General features: G+C 46.0%; 7 protein-coding genes across 7 annotated transcripts; 4 read left to right on the top strand and 3 right to left on the bottom strand.

The window, feature by feature from the left end:
• Window positions 1-115: 115 nt before the first annotated feature.
• Window positions 116-3,867, bottom strand: F4822DRAFT_270415 (glycerophosphodiester phosphodiesterase GDE1). Its single transcript, XM_051454698.1, has 3 exons — window positions 3,673-3,867; window positions 3,499-3,617; window positions 116-3,445 (listed from the first exon to the last, which is right to left on the bottom strand). Exons 1-3 carry the CDS (start codon window positions 3,687-3,689, stop codon window positions 225-227), a joined length of 3,357 nt encoding a protein of 1,118 aa, XP_051314902.1. The 5' UTR covers window positions 3,690-3,867; the 3' UTR covers window positions 116-224.
• A 569-nt stretch (window positions 3,868-4,436) lies between these two features.
• Window positions 4,437-7,468, bottom strand: F4822DRAFT_270410 (uncharacterized protein). The gene has a single exon (XM_051454697.1). It carries the CDS (start codon window positions 7,338-7,340, stop codon window positions 4,761-4,763), a length of 2,580 nt encoding a protein of 859 aa, XP_051314901.1. The 5' UTR covers window positions 7,341-7,468; the 3' UTR covers window positions 4,437-4,760.
• A 201-nt stretch (window positions 7,469-7,669) lies between these two features.
• On the top strand, window positions 7,670-8,671 carry F4822DRAFT_405055 (DUF866-domain-containing protein). Its single transcript, XM_051458261.1, has 5 exons — window positions 7,670-7,748; window positions 7,806-7,920; window positions 7,982-8,047; window positions 8,130-8,252; window positions 8,313-8,671. The coding sequence occupies exons 1-5, from the start codon at window positions 7,714-7,716 to the stop codon at window positions 8,454-8,456; spliced, it is 483 nt and encodes a 160-aa protein (XP_051314900.1). The 5' UTR covers window positions 7,670-7,713; the 3' UTR covers window positions 8,457-8,671.
• A 134-nt stretch (window positions 8,672-8,805) lies between these two features.
• On the top strand, window positions 8,806-9,330 carry F4822DRAFT_429738 (LSM domain-containing protein; the record flags this gene model as incomplete). Its single annotated transcript, XM_051461156.1, has 4 exons — window positions 8,806-8,811; window positions 8,883-8,920; window positions 9,004-9,159; window positions 9,264-9,330. 4 exons carry the CDS (start codon window positions 8,806-8,808, stop codon window positions 9,328-9,330), a joined length of 267 nt encoding a protein of 88 aa, XP_051314899.1.
• Window positions 9,331-9,754: 424 nt separating this feature from the next.
• On the bottom strand, window positions 9,755-12,350 carry F4822DRAFT_429737 (Skb1 methyltransferase; the record flags this gene model as incomplete). The annotated part of the gene is made up of 4 exons (XM_051461155.1): window positions 9,755-9,934; window positions 10,011-11,479; window positions 11,579-12,167; window positions 12,216-12,350. 4 exons carry the CDS (start codon window positions 12,348-12,350, stop codon window positions 9,755-9,757), a joined length of 2,373 nt encoding a protein of 790 aa, XP_051314898.1.
• A 746-nt stretch (window positions 12,351-13,096) lies between these two features.
• F4822DRAFT_270361 (Prefoldin, subunit 4) lies at window positions 13,097-14,071 on the top strand. Its single transcript, XM_051454696.1, has 4 exons — window positions 13,097-13,204; window positions 13,273-13,401; window positions 13,471-13,538; window positions 13,605-14,071. The coding sequence occupies exons 1-4, from the start codon at window positions 13,190-13,192 to the stop codon at window positions 13,885-13,887; spliced, it is 495 nt and encodes a 164-aa protein (XP_051314897.1). The 5' UTR covers window positions 13,097-13,189; the 3' UTR covers window positions 13,888-14,071.
• A 576-nt stretch (window positions 14,072-14,647) lies between these two features.
• On the top strand, window positions 14,648-16,786 carry F4822DRAFT_270345 (uncharacterized protein). The gene is made up of 4 exons (XM_051454695.1): window positions 14,648-15,084; window positions 15,156-15,429; window positions 15,490-15,902; window positions 15,966-16,786. Exons 1-4 carry the CDS (start codon window positions 14,768-14,770, stop codon window positions 16,462-16,464), a joined length of 1,503 nt encoding a protein of 500 aa, XP_051314896.1. The 5' UTR covers window positions 14,648-14,767; the 3' UTR covers window positions 16,465-16,786.
• The last annotated feature ends 3,479 nt before the right edge of the window (window positions 16,787-20,265 follow it).

Here is a 20,265-nt window from a genome sequence, read left to right as displayed (position 1 = left end):
ATTTAGACGCTAACACCCCAACAAACTACAAAAGCAATTATCTATTTTATTTCGCAGCTGCATCGGCGATAGGACTGGAGTAACTACCTAGGTAATTAGCTCCCTACTCTAACATATAATGCTATCAGCTATCTGTCAACCCTTGCCGAATAGCAAGCACATTATCCACGATCACAGCATCGATGCCCTCCTTGACTTGTCGCTAGATAGAAAATCGAATCAGTTCAATACTCAATCATCAGCATATTAATAAGGAATAGACTCACCTGTACTAGAGTAGGATCATTATTCTGAACCCCATAACTCACACAAACCAACCCAGTCTGCTTCACCACCTTGACAAGTCTAGGACTGTTGACAAATGGCTCTGCATTACTCACGATACCTAGCAAGTTCCAACGACTTGCAAACCGGACCGCCTCTTGAAGACTACTAGCTCGGATATCACTTACCTCGTCAGTACCCGCGTCAGTTAGGAACAAAATCGGAATACTGGGCTGCTTGAAGCTGAGGCAGAGGCAAATATCCGGATTAAAGCTGCTGAAAATGATGTGACGATTCCGACCCAAGTCATACACCTTATTCAGAACCGTGTCACAGAAGGAGTTGAGCTCGATCGCATATGTATCCATGTCCTCTTTCTCGCTTTCGAATAACATCGGATACTTCATCTCGATGTTGAACCCAACGTTCTCGGGTATCTTTTTGAAAAGCTCTTCAAGAGTAGTGAATGGCGCTTGTACGAAATTGCCACGGGTATTGGCCTTGTAACCTTTCTTTTTGTAGTCGAGAGTGTATTTCATTCGCTCGTCAAGGTTGTCCTTAACACCCTTGGCCAAGTCCACTGAATGTGATCTCTGTCTAGGTCCGGACTCCGTTACGCCATTTCCACCGGTTCCATTTCTCTTTTTCTCCGGCGAATCTTTTCCAGATGTCGGGTGTGACCCATCATTAATATGAAGAAATTGTTCCAAGGTCAAGGTGTGAACCGGTGCATCTATACCAGTTTCACTCACCAAGAAATCGTGGTAAATAACAGGAACATGATCCTTGGTGAGTTGGACGTCAAATTCGACATAGTGAGCTCCTAAATTCGCCGCTGCGATAAATGACGAAACCGTATTCTCGCCCAATTGAAGCGATTTGTTCCCAGGGAAATTCTTTCCAAGACCACGATGACCGAACACCATGGTAGATGACAACTTCTTCCAGTATGTCTGTTGAGAGTTGACTTCCATATTTGGATGCGAAAACGGTGTGATAACGAGGAAATTGAAATTGACGGAACCGATGATGTCTAGGTTCGCGCCTAGAATCGGCACACATACATCGCCCTGAAGATTCATTCGTTTCGCGCCAATCGACGGCCGAATAGAAGATAACAGTGCAACAGCACGGCCTATCTTGTTCTTCTCATCCCCAGAGTAAGTAGGAACAATATCGAATAATAGTCTGACCTTTGAAATATCCGAAGTAGTAAACACGATTGGTTCAGTCGAGATATTTTCTTCCACGGGTAGATCGATGATGGTGGGTTCTCCTTGTGCACCCTGAGCTGAAACCACGATAGAAAGGGCTGTGTCGAGTTGGTTCGTATGAGCCTCCGTTAAGGAAACACGCTCAAGCTTGACAGGTTCGATGTTCTTGCGCATATCCATGGAGCCTAGGCTCACCATCACAAGACTGCTGTCTTTAAGATATCGGTGACCAAATGACTTAATCGGCTCCGTAACCTGAGTGCTTCCTCCTGATCTCCGGTCTTCTAGCGATGACGTTTCCGGAGCTGAAGACGGCGCTTGACTATTTTCTAGACCTTGGGCTTGTGGAACATCGACCATATGCTCTGCAAGGAGTTTTGCAATCTTCAAATGTCCTCTCAAAGCTGCGTGTTCCTTCGGCGTCCACCCAAAAGAATCCATTTTCCCGACTTCCGCTCCGGCTTCCACGAGCAATTGTGCCACAGCAAGATGCCCGTCTACAGCCGATACATGCAGAGGAGTCCATGCAAATGACTTCTCAGTCAACTCTAAGTTTGCCTTCTGGTCGCCTGAACCCGCGAGCAGAATTTTGGTACACTCTACACGACCGAACCTAGCAGCAATGTGTAGAGCGCTTTCGCCTGTCTCGTCTTGCCGATTAATATCGATACTAGCGTTAATGAGTATTCGTAGGATGTCTTTGAAATTGGACCTGGTGGCCAATGCCAACGCTGCACCAGATTTTGACACCAATTTTCTTGTAGCGCCCCCCTTATCTCCCTGCAAGAGGCATTTCGTCGTCAACGGATGGCCGCCAATAACAGCCAAATGAAGTGGCGCATTTCCTTCATTATCCTGCCACTCAGGAGCATCAATTCCATCTTCAATGTTGTATATGCCCCATTCTTGCATCTTCGCTATGAGGATCTGGCAAAGAACGACGAAACCAAATTGTGCTGCATAATGCAGAGGGATGCGACCAAGAGCATCCTTGATGACTAGAGCCTGTCGCTGTTCTCCCTGGAGAGACTCGAGAACATAATTTAATATCTGCACGGTTTCGTCCTGTTTGCTCGATGATTTCGAATCGGAACTACCCTCCCTTACTAACCGCGCGGGCAGTAGACTATTAGTCTGAGTTGGTGCGACGTAGTGGCTGTTGTAATGAGAGTTAATTGGGAGTGAGACGGCATTTGGTTCCAGATCACCCGCTAGGGATGATTTGCTCCGCCCGATATGAATAACTAGGCGGTGGATGCAGTTGCGCTCGTTCAGATCACCTGGCTCATCCAAGGTCTTAATTTGCTGCAGAAGATACGCGATACAAGCTTTTGATCGAGCGGATATAGCGCGTTGAAGTAGATTAAGCAATATTTCTTGTGAGGCCGATTCGAGTGTCACCAAATTCTCACTAGTTAAGCTACTCTGCAGTGTTGCGACGTCGTCCTTGCGAATAGCAGCATCTAGCTTGTCAAGAGTGGGTTGTGGGATATTGAACATGGCCTTGGCAGTCACCCTTCCCAGCGAACGCACTGATCGGGTAGAGATTTCCGATTTGGCATCATCAACATGTTGGGCATCACCCAGAGCCGAAAGCCATTTGTTGATCTCATTGATAAGTCGCACCGTAGTCGTGTCCTTAGCAAACGGTTTAGGGTCAACTTTCGTTGTGATGTATCGTTGCTGGGTAGTTGTATTCGGTACTTTCTTGTCCAATTTCTTTGTAATCTTAACGAAACCCCTGCGATTTATCTCGCCAAACCATTGTAAGTTCCTCAACTGATTTCGTAGGTCGAGCAGAGCTCCCATTAACTCTTCTGTCTCCTGTTCGTCCAGGACCGCGACGACCTCGGGACTTCGGCCATATCTATCTTCAAGCAGCTTGATGCGACGGTGGGCCTCGGAAAGCTTCTTATTATAAAACGAATCGACGTCCTCGAGATTACGGTCTAGGGCGAAGAAGAATTCTGTTGGGGATTGTGTTAGGGAATATTTCCAATGCTGGAGGGGCCAAGCCTACCTGCTAAATCAACTGATTCTCCCGCCGACGCAGCTTTAGTAGCTGTCTTGATCAACTTCTTCAGACCCTTGTAGTCAATGTAAGAAGGTGCCCACTCGGGGACTTGGTTACGAGGTAAACTATTACGAATAATGAGCCACTATAGGATATATAAGTTTCTTTTGAGTACCCTACCTTCTCCCAAATTTCATATTATACCTTGGTCTTCTAGTTCGTTTATGTGTATGGGCTAGATTGCGATTGTAAGATCAACGTACAAAGTAGATTGAACTGAGCTCCGTCGAAGAAAAGAAGACTATAGTTATAAGTGTCGGCAGAATATCTGAATATCTGCTATGACGCGATCGACATATATCATGAATAGCCGGTCGACTGGATCTTTTGCTGTCGGTGGCTAATATTCACAGCCATCGATAAATAGGAGTTTTCTTGCGTAGAACAACCACCACGAAAAAGAAGGATATATGATTAGAAATAAGAGCGGGAACTATTTATTAAGCTACCCAAGCCGCGAAACGTGTTCGTAGCTTGTCCACATGTGTTTGTACCTATTCAGGTAAAGAGTGGGAGGTATTCGGGATATCTAGAGTGGAAGCACATGCAGTAATGACACCCCTAGCTTCAGGTAGCTTAGTGGGATGTAGCTCCCCCTCACCAAACCTTAGAACTAAGAGCTCCATACTAAGTATTTCCAGTGACGCAGTTTTTGCCCTGGAAATAACCCATCCAAGCTCCGCTTTTCCCTTCTTAACCTTTTTCGGGCGGTGAGTTTGGATGGGGCATCCAGGCATCGCACATTAAGTTTAAAGCCTCTTAATTTTAGTTCGTGGAGTTGGACCAGTAAATCCTGGCCGTGGGGAGACGTGATGTAAGTCCTGAGCTGTGATTGGTTAATTGGTGGTACTGCTACAAAAGCATAGAGGTATCAGAGTGTGGTTGAACAAACAGCTCGATTTCAAAAGATAATCCCGCAGACCTGCATGAATTTTTAACATGTGTTATATTTCTTGATAATAAATATCATGCGTGGATAGATACGCATGTAATATGCTATCATATATCTCCAAATCGGTTCATAGACGGTTATACATATACAATGTAGGTAGTCTAATGTAGGTATGTATGTACATGTAGGTACACGTCGTGTCTATATACAAAGACTCGTAGGTCTTCATGCCGAATTGCTCCGGGTCCAATTGAGGCCATTTTCTTCTATTCAATCGGGACAGCTTCATTGGCTCTCCCACTCTTCATTCGTATCTTCATCCCCATGCCGGGAGGGTCAGAGGGGTATTCTCATCGCGCAACAATGACGGATCCGCTGAATGATTTTTACGGATTGGTAGACCTAACCGTAATCTCCTCTCCATCTCTAACCGGCGTAACTCACGTCTTCTCGGGGGGGGATTGTTTGCTTCATTTCCGTCACTCCGCGTCGTTGGTGGCACGATTGTTGATAGAGCTTCTTCGCAATGCGATTCGGCATCCGTTTGTTCGATATCTATGGCTACGGAGGGCTTAGGAAGACGTCTCCGTAGGTGACATCGGACAAGCTTCTCCAGGGGCATGCTGTACCAATCGGGGTATTGGAACCTAAGACTCGACTGCGTATAGCCACCGAGGTGTGCGAAAAGAGTCGCCTTGATCACGTCTTCCGCAACATTGAGTCCCCGCGATACTAACTTCCAACCCTTGAGTTTCGCGATATTTTCATATTTGTTTTTCATGCGTTGTTTGGGTGAGTATAATGATATCAACGCTCGCAATGATAGGTTTTCTAGATTACCGGAGTTTTCAAAACTCCTTGCTAGTACAGCATCTTGTAGATGCCGAATAAGCTGTAATTTGATATCCTCCTGTGTCATCGGACCTTGGCAAATCTGTATTTTCTCTAGAGCATTTAAAAGAGAATCATAGCGATCTCGTTGACAGCGATTCATCGGTGATTTAGAAGTAAGCAGGCCCGATGGATCGAGATCGTAGCCTGTTTTCATTTTCAGGGCAGTAACCTTGATTGAAGGGGTCAATTGTTTGATTTCCTCTTCAACTTGACAGGAATTCCTGGCTACCGCAAGGATTTTTCCTGTCCTGTTGAGACCATCAAGAATTTTCGTGACATTTTGCCTGCCCCACCGAGCAGAATCTAGGATATCGATGGCTCCTTGAAGTCGATTTATCAGTGGACCATCCGAGTAGAGTGCCTCGATCACGCCCATAAAAGAATTTTCTCCTTCTCGTAGCTCAAGCTCGAAACACGCCTCGTCAATATAGAACTTGAATGTTTGTAAGGCTCCAGGACGGGTCTTTGTGAATGCCGCGAAAGTCTCTTCGAATGGAAACCAAGAGAGGTCCACCAAGTGAGAGATACTCATCAGAAATTGGCGAGATGTCGCTATTGACTCTTGGCCAACCACTCTATCGACTAGAGCCATGAACATTTTGAAGTTCTTGACGAATCCCCTGACTAGCTTCCGCGCTGCCTGGTAATCGGTCATGTTTAGACAAGTTGTGAAAAGTTCTTGCATGGTTTGAATTGGAACGGAGCTTTGGTCACGTAGGCAAGCTACGAACGCCGTGCAGGCATTCCCCAGCTGTCCGCAGTATAACCACCCCTTCACCATGCAGTTGAAAACATCGTCGCTTCGTCGTGCGCGTTCTACAAATGCACTTTTCCGCGAAGCGCAACTCTCTGTGGCCCATGCTAACCAGTTTTCTGTATAGATGAGCCCCTTGTCGACAATGCGGAGATTTAGACCACGGTCTCTAACTCCCCTCATTCTCTTGATGATGTCCCGGAATCCATCTACTCCTTTAGATTCACGGTAGTGGGTAAGTAAACATACAATCGTCTGTTCGGTGGCAGGCCAGCCCGTCCTGTGAAGATAGGAATCAATGACAGTCTGCGCGAGATCAGGACGTTGAATCCGGTTGAAGCCAGCAATGAGAGTATTATATGTGTGAACGGACGGAGTCGCAGTGGATGTCAGTATATTGTAGCATATTTTAGCTACAACGTCTTTGTAACTCCCGGCCTGATTGAAAATATGCCGTATTGATTCCCCAAGAAGGGATCGAGTACTTGTGGTGTCCTCCGGATTTGTTGAGGGATGATAATAACTTGGGTAATACGGGCTTTGTAATATGTATTTCAACTCTTCCAATCTATCTTCTGTCCTGGTATAGTCTCCTTGCGTTCCGTCGCCATCTAGATTTTGGACGTTTTCGAAAAGTTTGCCGGTCAGTACGAGTTGATGTACCAGATCGACAGTTGCCGAGATGGTTTTTTCGAACTGTTGTACGTTCCTTGGTTCCCTAAGTTGATTATACGGATCCCGTTCCTCCGCAACGATAGCAGATTCGATATTTACCCAATCTAACTGGTTTTGTATCCATGATGAGCGTGGGAGTGGCCGGCGATTGGTTTCACATAAGACTGCCAATTCTTGTAAAAGGATACTTGTCGCACTTTCGGGCTTTGGTTCTTTTCGTCTTCGGTCATAACGTCGACCGTGCGGGGCATTCGAAGAGCTCAAGTCGAGATCATAGTCCTCTTCAATTTGGCCAGTAGACGAGTCTTGGATACCCAATTTCTCTACCGCGGCTCTGGCCCTTTCCAATTTCTCGTCAAGCTCTCTTTTCCTAATCTCTTTCATATGTGTGTCAATTACAACAGCAGTACCAAGTATGGTACTGTAACACGCGGTGAATAGGTCAGCAGCCGTAACTTTCCGTCGAGGAGCCGCGGTGGTGGTTCGTCGCAAAATGGAGCGACCGGGTTGGAGGCATATTCGACATCGACACGAAGACTGAGCTTGTGTAGCCCTCGAGAATAGCGAATACATAACTTAGGCATATCGTCGGGGATTGTAAGAGCCCAATTGGCGATTCTGAGGCTCTTTTACATAATCCCCGCGCGTTTGGATTGATTTGATGATGTGATGGTTCGATGTTTGTGGATGAAGTCCGGAACATTTGAAGCTAAGCCAAGTAAATTTGGGCAGAGAGTGGATACATGTAGGTACAAAGATATAAGTACTTCTTACATCGCGATCGATCTGACGTATCTTATCGATAATAGAGTTACACTCACACCCAATAAATGCATACACTTAATCTAGATACTCGATTAATACATGATGCCTTCGATATAATGCTGAGTCGTCGAGGTTCAATTTACTTCTCAGGCTTCAAGATTAAAACATAAAAAAGCCCAACATGTATGCGCTCGTATTAACTGCCGAATTAAATGGGTAAGTGATAGTTGAATGGAATAAGTCATTAATACTCGGCTAATAGGAAATCTCTAGGGTCACGAACCTTCGACCCAAGGATATAACCGAGAGTCCATTCTGGTATACCTTCACGGTCCAATGTACCTCATGTCGAGAAACACATGGAAATCCGGTAGCAGTCAGCAGATTTGTAAGACTTCTCATAGTTCGTCTTGTTTGATAGATATTTTAGTAATTAACTCAATTTCTAGGAGACCAACGAACTTAGTGGTAGCAGAGGAGAGGCGAACTTCGTATGGAAATGCAAGAATTGCAAGGTGAGTTTGCGCCAAAGCTCACAACACCTTGCGCAATGTATCATGAGGCCAGACAACAGTATCTAATACTTCGCATACACAGCGAGAATCTTCTTGTTCAATCAAGACAGCCCCCAAAGCATATGAACAAGGCGAACCACCAAAACAGCAACCCATCATCGAGTTCGACTGTCGAGGTTTGGAATTTACATCGTTTAGCCCAGAGGTAGGTTTGAACTATATCCCTCCGCAACAGGATCCTACTCAGTGTTAACTTCTATACCAGGGAGAGTGGCTGGCAGATGGTATAGAGTCTGGTACCAAGTTTGAGGGCGTAGATTTACAAGAAGGGGAATGGTATGAATACGACGAGAAAGCCAATGATGAGGTTTCTATCAAGGACTTGAGTTGGGATATTAAGAGGGCTTGAAGTTGTGGATAAGAAGCCACTCCGTTATTAACTCAAGCAAGCGAAACCCAATGAAACCAAAATAAATCACTGATATATCTAATTACCATACCTTTAGTTGAACGCGAAGTTTGCGATGCTATCTCATCTCGCCTTCGTAGCAGCATAGGTAGAAAGCGGGGCAGAACCCGAGAACTGCGATACCCCATTAGCCACTTAAGACCATTACATAAGCCCCATTAAGTAACTAAATCAAACTCTAGGCTCAAAAATTCCAGGTACAACACAGCTGCCAAAGCTGCGAAGCTCAACGCGAACAAACAACAACTTCAGAATAATTTAATCACGATTCTTCATACCCCCGTCCACCATGAGTGTAAGTCAATTCGGCTACCCATATGCATATCCATTTGATTGCAAAAATTTAACTAACCGAATGTCATGCAGTTCGTGCCAATCAACCCGCGGCCTATGCTGCAAGACCTGTACGTCTCCCAGCCTAACATTTACCCTCCTTCCCTTTGCGACACCCGAACGAAGCGATCGTAATGCTAACCACCAGGTATAGAGTCAACAAGGACATCGTGGTCCGACTAAAGTGGGGCGAAACCGAGTACCGCGGCCGACTCGTCAGTTCCGACAGCTACATGAACATCCAACTCACCAATGCCCAAGAGTTCATCGACCAGAAGTTTACCAGTGATTTAGGGCAAATCCTAATTCGGTACGTTCCTACGATGCGGCAATTATATCTTGATGGAGGAGGAGGGAGTGGGGAATAAGCGGTGTCTTTATCGAAGGAGTAACTGACATGTGCCCAATCTGCAGATGCAATAACGTATTATGGATCAAAGCCGCCGACCAAGGTGGTGCCGACGTCAATATGGGCGGATAACTTGGATTATTAAAAGTCGAATCGAGTGAAAGGCCGCCGATATACCCTTGAGAAGACAAAGTCTAGTACCCTGAAACCGAGGGCAGGGTAGAATACGGAAGAGAGTTTTACGACAAATAGCCAGGCGTCAATGATCGGATGGCGAACACGACGGTATAAAATACATTTATGGAGCAAGAGAAGAAATAGAAGGCAAAGAATCGTCAAGTTATAGTGGTTATCTCATTCGTCGTGGGTTAGAAGAATCTCTACCATCTCTATGATCTCAAACGGAGTCATGCGAGCAAGAGAACTAGGCACGGTCTAAAAAATGCAAATACTTTTTCCCCGGAACCTCAGGTCTTTCTTCGTAACCCCTCTTTTTGGTCCCGTTCCATATCAATGTCCTCAAAGTGAAGACTTTATCATCCTCTAATCAAGCAAATCACAGCAAGCAGGCCACCTTGCGGCTACTGCACAAATCCGAACCTCCAACCTTGACCCTCTGCGTCGGGCCAACCCACATGAACGCCTCAACCAACCATTCATACCATACCCTAGTATCGTCCGTCTGTCGCCACATACTGACTTCCAACTCTGTGTCCGGCGGGAAGTAAAGTGGTTGCTAGGATATCCGTTAATACACGGAACATATGGCTAGAGAACAACAAAGAAAATATGACACATCAAAACACACATACCTTAAGCGGGAAGAAAATCGGGAACCAAGAAATCATATCCTTGCTCTTGCGGTCAATATTATCCGGCAGCGTGCTCAGTTCGATCTTCGTCTCCTCATCTCTTGTCTCTCCTTCCTCTCGCTCCTGTGAATTGGCATCTGGCGTATACAGCACCGCCTCAAAGTATCCCGCGAGACCATGCACGACGCCGCGGCTTCGACATACAAATGTCATATGGCAATGTCTAGCATTATGGTCATTCGCGCCGACAGACCCGGACATACTGCCACCTCCACCACCCACAACACCGCCCTTGCGACGAGCCTCCGCGGCATCCATGACGCGCTTAGGTAGCGGGTGCATGAACTCCCATGCTGTCTGGAAGCGCGGATGATCGGGTACGCCACGTTGTGCGACGAAGTCTATAGCAAACAATCGCACAACCCAGGGTGTATCAAAAGCAGTCAAATCAGCATTTGCCGCGCGTTGACGTATATCAGCGTAGATACGTGGAGCCGAGATAGGACTCGCGTGCGCAGTGTACGACGCCGGAATAGAGATACCACTTTCCGGAGCTAGGACATGCTGAATGCCGTCGAGACACTCAGGACTGAGCTCATTGTCGGCGAAGGAACCTAGGAGCTCCGAGACTAGGATATCGACTTTGCCATAAATAGGAGCGTCGGTGGACGAGGGGTCAGAGAGGAGAGGACCTTTCCATGCTCGCATATCTGTCTTGACGACGGTGACACGACCACTCCATTCTCGTTGGTTTTGTCGGAGCAGGTACACATAGGCGTTGGGGTTCTTCTCGACAGCCCAGACACGTACGGGAACACCGGTGGATTCGCTGGCGCGCAGAGCTCGTGTGACGAGTGGTCCACGACCGGAGCCAGCAACTGCGATGACAACTTCACCTCCTGGGCTGGATGTAGGTTTCTTCAAGGCAGCCCAGTCTCTAAGTGCTGCCGCAATCGCCACCTCATACTGGAAGTATTTAACGGGGTCGCCCTCAAAGACCTCATATGTGACAGATTCGAGGTTGTCCGAAAGTGGCTGTAGAGGGGATTGTAGCCAGTCCTGGAAATTGGTCAAAGTGTTCTGTTCCAAGTCATTTAGAGGCTCCTGTTGTCTCTCGAGGTATCTTAGGTATATGGTATAGTTATTCGGGGCTAGTAGTCTAAAAGTGCCAGTGTTGCTTGAGGATGGCTGTGCAGCAGCTTCAGCTAGAGTTGGGAAATTTGCCTCCGATAATCCCTCAGCTTTAGTGTCTACCGGTACCTCAGGTCCCACATCATACAATAGAAAGTACGGTGTACTCTTTAAACGCATGTAGGTGAAAATCATCTCCTGGTGGTAGCGACTAAGGGAAGGATAACCGGTTTTGTTCATCTGGAACGTTTGTGGCCCCAAAGTCAAGTATTGAAGAGGTTCAGAGAACCATCTTGTTTGAAGTTCCTTCTCCGGGAGGGCTCGTGGAATTCTAAGGGCTTTAATTCTCATCAGTTCGACTCACGGCGGTTGAAGCGTATTGCAGCTCAAGTGTAGCTTGAGTATTCAACATGACATAGTACAGGGAGGTCACATACCAACGAAAAGTCTAGCGTCATAGTCGCAAACAGAACGAATAGTATGCCAGGAGTCCCAAGAACTGAAAAGATCGATTTCTCTTCCCGAAGATTCTTCATTGTCTTGGTCGAGCACGGATAGAGTTGGTACTTTCTCTTCTAAACCAGGCTCGCGATACATAGGAATATGGACCATGATGCTGACCCGTGTACCGATGGAAAGAGCTTCCTGGATAGCTCGAGCATATTGGGCGATGCCTCGATCATTTCCAGTTTGGATTGAGTCATGTCGGGGCCCAGGGATAATAATGCTCCTAACACCACAGAAATTTGCATAGGATACCTCGAGATTCAAAACCTGCCGGGAAATGCTGGATAGAACATGATTTGAAGAGCATAGATCGATCCATGGGCTAGAATAAGCGATGAGTCCACTTGTATATGTGCCTGGAAATAGGTTGGTATCCTCAATGGTTATGGGAGGTACCACTGGGTCAAAAATAGAGCCAGGTTGCTCATCATTTGCGGCATCCAATAGACTAGCTTCCGCGAGCTTCAAAACACGATCATGAAAATTTTCGTTGGCGATTGGTGTTGTAACGAAAGTAAACTAAGAATATGAGTATTGACGAATAAAATTCATGAAATGGCCACTTACACCAGTATTTAGAACTTGACCGTATTGTGTATCGGTCAAGGTTTCCGTCCTTGTTGAATCATGTTGGCCGATATAAAAGATTGGGCGGACTTCGTGGGCGTCCTCAGACTGCTGGTCCACAAGTGTCTGCGACATATTGAAGATATTCTCTTTGCTTTGCTAGCCCTAATGATGTTCAAGGATGCTGGCGTATTGAAGGATCCTCGTTGCTGGGTACACTTTGGGGGGGAGGATGAACCACTAAACCCCACCAGTAACGAGAATTAAGGAGGGTTGGGTATTGTTATTCACTCGAAGATCACAAACCCATTGTTGAATAAGAAACAAATTTAGAGCACCTCGCCTAGGAAATGGATCAAGGTCAGACAGAACCACACCACTCCTTCTTAAGGGAAGAATGCATTGTTATTAGCGATGTGGTGTGATTGATTCATCGAATCGATACGAAAGAATGGGAAAGAGAAAAAAAGTTGCCCAATATTTTACAAACGTTCAACACGCCTATTGGTCTAGAACCCGCTGGACCCGATGTATTATTTCTTCGCACTTAGACCAGGTCGGTCGGGTTTTCGTATATTCCTCGAAAGGATGAAATTGTATATAGTAGAATTTCCATAAGCTTTGGAACTTCCAAGGTCGTTATCAAAGGTTATATTGAACCACGGCCATTCTTTAATAATGGCGATGAATTATTTCAAAAGTTAGAGCTAAGACGGGATGTTCTGCATGTTGTGTTGGTGTAGAAATATCCGTTTCTTATCTTATCTTTTATACGTAAAGCCCACGTGACCTGCAAAATTTACGGGAAGAGCAAGAGCTCCCCCGCAGTGAGTTTGGAGGTACCTAAAAACCCACCTAAGGTTCAGTTCACCCCACCTTCTAAAAGCTTGGAGACTTACAAAGTTGCGACAGCTTTATCTTTTACCGAAACTTGCCATTGCGACAGACGAGAAACACCAAATAATTCAGACAATATGAATCGGCGCATGGTTAGTACTTACTTCACTCACAGAATATCGTGCCCCGGGTTTGCTAACCATTCTGTCTTGTTCATTAGCTTACCAAGGAAGACGAAGCGGCCGGTGACGAAGTCGAAGTTCGCCGCGAAGACCAGGACAAAATTAATAAATTCAGTCGGCTACACCAAAGGGAGTTAAACCTAGAGGAAGAGTTGAAATCCAAGAATGTATGAAAGACGGGTTATAATGCGAAACTATTCCACGACTATGGCTGCTGACGACGTTTTATCTCATAGAAAGAGAAGGAAGAATTAGACGACATCACCATGGAGCTCGAGCTTGCAGACGAAGACGACAAAGTCCCGTAAGAGCCCCTCATATATCTTACCCTGTACAATTGCCGCGAAAGTCCTCCCTTATCTAAGAGAAGAAGCGAATGTACAAATACCCACGATAGCCACGACATCTCCAACAATCCGATCGGCAATGAGACACAACTAACAAATAGCTCAAAATGCAGATATAAGATCGGCGACGCATTCTTCCACCTACCGTTATTACAGGCACAAGAATTATTGGTTTCGTCGACTACACGAGTTGAAGAAGAGGTATCAGCGCTAGAAGACAAGTTAGGGACAGTCAAAGACGAGATGACGCAGTTGAAGGTCGAGCTTTATGCACGATTCGGACGAAGTATCAACCTCGAAACATGAAACTACTATTCAGTATACGGGGAAGACTGGTATTAGGATCGCGTTGCGCTTTAAAACGTGTGTTTAGGGGTCAGCTTCCACGGCACGAGGAAGCCTTAAGTTGGAGACTTCGTCCTAGCCGAAATTCTCAAAAAATTATGCCTCTCAACTTGGAAAAATAAGCGGGTTCGCTGTCACCAGATGGAGATGGTCCCGCGAGATGTTTAAGGCGAGGATATTAAAAATAGCAATAAGGATTCCACCCAACTAGACGACGATAGAAGTCCGAAGTGGTAATGGGCCTGAAAGTGGCTTCGATCAATTAGTACCCCTCAGCCACACCACGAATAAAAGTAATAATACCTCCACGATACAATAATGCGCCCAACTAAGGGACGCTCAAGCATAGAGATAATTCTATAGTCACCTTCGATCCTTCCAATATTTTCGCTGTCAAGGGGAAGCGGGGCCGATGGTACCAAAGTAGCACTCGGGGCCGGCCGCCATCAACTAACTTTATTTGATGGAGATTGGCCGATTTCCCTGGTGCTTTCCACTTGCGCATGCAGGAACCATAGCGACCTAATGATGTCATAGCCAAGCCCCCGGGAACACACAAAGGATTTCCAGTAACAAACAAGGCACGACTAATCCCTCGCATGACGATGACCTACCCCGGTCATTTACATACACATCGTCATGAAATTGGCAATTTAATTAGAAGCAAGCCACTCATCTTACGCACCTACATAGAACTACATCATCTCCCTACCTCAACTTGATCTAGATCCCGTTATTGTCGACCCACCGCTTAAACGTCCTCAACCTCTTCTACAACCGCCGTGACAGTAACGGGTGCCAAATACTACGCTACCGCTACCCTAGATACCTCTTAACCTAAATGGCAGCCCTACTACATCGCTTAGTGCCCGTATGGTTGCTGCCGCTACTAGTGGCCCGGACAATTCTAGCCGTACCGGCACATCCTATGATAACACCAGCTCCAGATATAAGAGATCGAGTTGCAGCACGCGATTTCGACCCAGGCAATTATATAAACAGCGTCTTAAGTGGTCTTGGGAGTGATGTGTCAAGTTATGAAGCATCCGGTGTGCCTCAATTCTTCCAAGACTTTCCTAGTGGAACAGCCGTGGAAAGTTCTTTGGGTATAAAAGATTCAGACCTTGCCGCTACACCGACCCAAGTTTTAAACATTCCGTAAGAACAACCTCATCATTAAGGCTTTCTGCCCTATCATAGGAATAATACTGACCCGTTCTATGCCGTAGGGCATATGCTAATTGGACCGACGACGGATGGAATGTCCGCGTTCATGGCAATGTGTATAAGCAGCCAAATATCTCGGAAAGTAAACTCAATAGCCTAGCCAATGTATTCCTTGTCGGTACAGACATAGAGGACCTCCCTCAGGCACAGCAGACTCAAGCTCGCAACTTGACGGCGGAAATATTCGTCGTTCAACAAGGGGATGTAAATGTTACCGTCAACTTTGAAAACGATGTCGATGTTGACCCAGATGCAAGCGGCGGCGTAATTAACGCCGTAAGTTAATCCATGCCATTATCGTGTATAAGTATAGGGCTAATAGTAATCGATTTGTAGAAAGGGGGCACGCAGTCTCTTCAACTTCCGTACTCAACCACCGTCGAAGGCGACTTCGACGCATTTATCAAGCTTAAAAACACAACTGGTCCAAACGGCGGGCACCTGATGGCCGGCAACGCGACTTCATCCATCCAAGCACTCAATATGTACACCAATGGGACCGACACAGGAAACGCAACGGCCTACCTCGTTCCGCCGACGGGTTTCACGATCATTTCCGATATTGATGATATTCTTCGTGTCACCAAGATCTACGACCCAAAAGAAGGTCTATTGAACTCGTTCGCTAGGGCATTCACACCGTGGATGAACATGCCGGAGATCTATGCGAATTGGTCCGCCACGATACCGAACTTTCACTTTCATTATCTCACCACGACGCCGGAGCAGATCACGAGAAACTACATGGAGTAAGTCCCTCATAGGCTATGATGCCATACTGCCAGATAGACTCAGGTATTAACCAAGGCTAGGTTCATCTACAAGACCTACCCCCTAGGCTCCTTCGATACGCGACCACTCAACTTCTCCGACGTATCCGCGACGCTATCGATCCGTAGAGCGCTACTAGACAAGATCTTCCAGACCTTCCCGGAGCGCAAGTTCGTGCTCGTTGCTGATACATCTAATTCGGATGTCATGAAGGATTATCCTCAGATGGTACACGATTACCCGGGTCAAGTCCAGTGTATCTTCCTACGCAACACAACTGCGACGGACTCTTCCGACTTATTCCCGTATGATACTTCAGGGTTTAAGGACATAGATCAACGCCAGTACATGTTCTTCGTAACGCCTGATGATCTGAGGGACGTGGATATCGTCGGTGGGAACTGCTATAACCCGGCCGTGGTGCAGAACGTGACATTCGGGTATCAGGGTCGTGGGTTCGGCAACGCTGGGTCTTTGATAAAGTGGAATTTGAGTTGGAGTTGGTTCTCGGTAGCGGTTGCTATGTGCTTGTTGTTCTGATATGGGACTTGCGGTTTCGGTTGGTTGGCTCGGCGTCAAGGTAAAACTTTGGGATACTACTAGGCTAGAAGGTTAACGATAGGTAATAGCCCATGCTATCACGATAATATTCGAAGGTATAAAAAAGGAGCATCTTCTTATCGTTGGGCTATTCATCATGGTAGACGCGGACGGTTCAGTTGGGATGGAAAAGATGTAGCCTATCACCTCTTTCTTAGACGGACCTAATTATAGAGAAAAATGTCAAGAGGCCAATGACATTCCCCAGTATGCTTTATATATTTACAATAGCGTGTGGTTGCTAGGCGCTAGGTATCTTGTCTCATCCTTCCAGGATAGGTGTTGGTCTAAGAATCTAAACCTACCATCTACGATAGGGATCTTATGATTCGGTAGGGATCGCTGCCTTCAGTGCTATGGAAATAATATTCCCCTATTACTCTATCGGTGGGATCCGAGGCTCGGTCGATGATAGCGGTATGCAAGCGGAGGTTCGCGTCGTCGCTGGCATCGTATCCGCTTTGGGAAGGATGAAGCTTGGTATAAGATAGGACGTGGCTACCTATGTTGTGCCAGATGTTTATAAATGGGGGATGAAGGACGTCTGTTTTCGAATGAGGAAGTCGCTCAGGTAGGAATCGCGTTTGACGTATTTGCGCCTCGTAATCGTCTTAGCAATCTAACGGTATCTGTTTCTGAAAGTTAGTAGAATAGAAAGCAGCTAGATTTCTGATGGCTCTGTTGATTAACTTTTTGGATTGTTTCGGAAGTTCAACTATACTGTTAACAAGGTGTGGTCTGACCGATATAATTAAAGGAAATTCTGGTTTGGGATATCGATCTGATCGATATTGTTCTATACCCCTGTTTTCTGGTGGCAATACTATCGTAGCAACTTCCTTCAACACGTCACTATGAAGACATATCAGTATTTGTCTAACTTGTTGTTTACATACATCCTGTTTTATTCTTCGTCCTTTAGAGCATTACATGAGACGCCTGGATCTTCCATTATACTCCAGTCTTCCCTATGTAGCTCCATAGTAGTATAATATAAGACAAGGGTCTTCACCAAGCTTTCCCAGTCCCATTCCCCCCGCCATAAACTCCTTTTCACAGCAATTCTACTTCACTGAGTTTCCGACAAGCTCTTACCCAACACTCTGGCTCATTTCGTTATGTTTTCGCGATAAACAAGTTACCTCTACTTCGTCGGTGCGATATTAGCACTCTATCGTATTATGATTCGGAGCTAGAGATTTGCGACAATTATGAAATGCCTAGGTACCTGCTATGGGTAAGCCGCGAAATTCAATATTACGACACAGGAGGTACAAGATACATTACCCAATTTTGATCTACGGATGGAGTTTGGAAACAGTCAACCGACAGTAGATCTTGTAGTCACCAGAAGGGCCGAAGAACGCGAATGAATTCCAAGGATAAGAACGTTCGCGGAGGAAATGTGCCGCTCACGAGAAGTTGATCCCCCGAACAAGGGTGTGATTGATGGGATCCTATCACGGCTTTTCTCTATAATCTATTCCACGTTGCACAGATAATACCTCGCAAGAAGCTACTGAAGTTCCCTGCCAAATAAAAAAACCCAGATAGTTGGCGTGGTACGGTACCTGTAGAGAGCATATTGCGAGCCCCTCTAATTTGAATGTAACTAAATACTGTAACCTCATATATTTGAAAATGATAGAAGTGTGTCGAAGATTTACTCCAAATAAGCAGCTTTCGGCAATGTGAGTAGTCGTCGCCCTTCGAGACCTACCCATCCTCTAGTCGTCATATTTCAGGGCGTGGGAGACGGGTTCCGCCACTCCAACCCGAGATGAAGCCGACCTAGACGGCCATACCTAGGTAAGAGACTAGAACCAACAAGCATATACCTATGTCTCATTGCGCTAGGTGGACCATAACCATTCGGTATTGCATAGTGCCATACCCCCTTTAGCTTGACCCTCCACAAATTAGTTTACTTAGAAAAGCCGTTCCAAGCCGCGAATGATCACGCTCGATACTGCAGAGGCATAATCTTGGAAGTGCATGACTTGGTCGTCGCAAAAATGTGGTACGAGTTTGACATATTGATCGTGAATACGTGGTATTCAGGTCTATCTAGCCGAGATTTGCTCCATGGGACGCTACCAACCTATCACTTCTCTTCATCTAAAGTTAGGGCTGATGGTCGGTTGCAAATATCCCCCTAGTATCCTAAACCGAGTTAGGGGTCTAGTTCTGGTTGGGGGGTTCGAACGACGTGAGCTAACCTCAGAGCATGTCGGTAAACTGATGCAACCATCCTTTAGAACAAATCCATGCAGGAATATTCTGAAAGCAACCTGGCCACTCACTGGCTGAATCATGAGAGGCGCCACCTGTTTTAAACATTAGAGGGTTTATCAGCTCCAACGGTTGTATGGTTCCTATTGCCTCTACAGCAGGTAATGATCAACAATAAGAAAATACCGACACCCTCTAAAAATAATTACTAGTTGTGACTCAGTAACCCGACCGTCTAGAAAGACGTTTGCTGATGCTAGTTCTACGTACGCGAATCCTCGTCGTGGCGAAGGAGCCCGTACCTAAGTACCATTTACAAATCATATCTACCAATCATCTACGGGAAAAGAAGCAATGAACCAAATAGAACGCATTGCAATTGGTCTATTTCAACCCAATCAGCTAATTAGCCCTGAACTCAGGTGCAAGGAGAAAATACATATTTATTCCTCTTCAACTTGCTCGGACTAGGTGTTTGAACCATCCATCATGGGATAAGATTTTCCTTTCCCTTGGATACGCGTTCGAAATGGATCACTTATTCCAGCCTTGTGGGATTTAATAGGATGATTCTATATTTGTATTAAACTTCCAGAACTGTATCTCGTATAACCATGTCTTAGCAAGTTTTTTAGGTATTACATACCTACCTAGGTAGGTACCAAACCAGACTTAAGATGAACGAAACGGCTGGCGATTTGACGGTGCGCTACCGCAATAGTTCTACACAGGAAAATTTCTTTATCGTCTTGAAAATGGTACTGGACTACTAGGCTGAGCGAATAGCGTATCCGCCTCGTTTTATGAGCCTACCTGGGCGGCTACCTGCGTACCTAGGTACCTAAGTACTTTTACAAGTCGGGTAGGCCGCGATGTCGTGTCTTAGTGTTTATGTAGCCGGGGAGACCTTCAAGCTCTAAGCGAGGACCTTGTTTCCACAGGTAACTGCTAATAGGTACATATACACCTATTAGTTACTCTCAAGATGCTTATGTCTCCGTTTGACCACATGGCCACCAATACCAATTGAAGTCAGCGCCGAATTATAAGCCTAAGACATTACGTAGAATTAATAGTAAACATCGTATATACGTACTTGTAACTGGTATTGCGCCAGATCGCGGTAACGGTCGTAGAAATCAACCGAGATACTAGGAGACGTATATGATCTCTTCCCACAGGCATCAACCCAAGCCCACCAATAATAATACCCTATGTAGGTACGGAGATGATCGTCTACCGAATGCAACAGCCGAATCCCGCATTTGGAGAGAAAGTAAAAGTTAGACACGGCATTGCTTTGCTCGGCGCGGCGTGGGACTGGTCGTATCTTTGAAGTATATCGGAGGGAACTCTACGCGGATCTGGGCTTGGGTTGGGTCATGAGCGAGATATTCACACGCATGAAGGGTGGCGCCGAATGAGCAGGTGCGAAGTTCGAGATACAGCATGTAGTGAAAGTCTTAGACACGTAATCCGGATATCCGGGACATACGAATCAAACGTAGT

The sequence above is a fragment of the Hypoxylon trugodes genome (assembly GCF_022578975.1).
Source record: "Hypoxylon trugodes strain CBS 135444 unplaced genomic scaffold F4822scaffold_5, whole genome shotgun sequence".
NCBI lineage: Eukaryota > Fungi > Ascomycota > Sordariomycetes > Xylariales > Hypoxylaceae > Hypoxylon > Hypoxylon trugodes.
Note: the sequence above shows the minus strand (reverse complement) of the source record. Positions and strands in the feature narration are given on the sequence as shown.

Excerpts from the sequence above, each read along its gene's own strand:
- F4822DRAFT_270415 (XM_051454698.1), bottom strand. Across the intron at positions 3,446-3,498 it reads AGAATCAGTTGATTTAGCAG|AATTCTTCTTCGCCCTAGAC; the intron begins GTAGGCTTGGCC and ends AATCCCCAACAG.
- F4822DRAFT_270410 (XM_051454697.1), bottom strand. The coding sequence starts at position 7,340 with ATGTATTCGCTATTCTCGAGGGCTACACAAGCTCAGTCTTCGTGTCGA.
- F4822DRAFT_405055 (XM_051458261.1), top strand. The coding sequence starts at position 7,714 with ATGTATGCGCTCGTATTAACTGCCGAATTAAATGG. Across the intron at positions 8,048-8,129 it reads GGAAATGCAAGAATTGCAAG|CGAGAATCTTCTTGTTCAAT; the intron begins GTGAGTTTGCGC and ends TCGCATACACAG. Across the intron at positions 8,253-8,312 it reads TTACATCGTTTAGCCCAGAG|GGAGAGTGGCTGGCAGATGG; the intron begins GTAGGTTTGAAC and ends CTTCTATACCAG.
- F4822DRAFT_270361 (XM_051454696.1), top strand. Across the intron at positions 13,402-13,470 it reads AAGAGTTGAAATCCAAGAAT|AAAGAGAAGGAAGAATTAGA; the intron begins GTATGAAAGACG and ends TTTATCTCATAG. Across the intron at positions 13,539-13,604 it reads GACGAAGACGACAAAGTCCC|AAGCGAATGTACAAATACCC; the intron begins GTAAGAGCCCCT and ends ATCTAAGAGAAG.
- F4822DRAFT_270345 (XM_051454695.1), top strand. The coding sequence starts at position 14,768 with ATGGCAGCCCTACTACATCGCTTAGTGCCCGTATGGTTGCTGCCGCTA. Across the intron at positions 15,430-15,489 it reads GCGGCGGCGTAATTAACGCC|AAAGGGGGCACGCAGTCTCT; the intron begins GTAAGTTAATCC and ends ATCGATTTGTAG. Across the intron at positions 15,903-15,965 it reads ATCACGAGAAACTACATGGA|GTTCATCTACAAGACCTACC; the intron begins GTAAGTCCCTCA and ends AACCAAGGCTAG.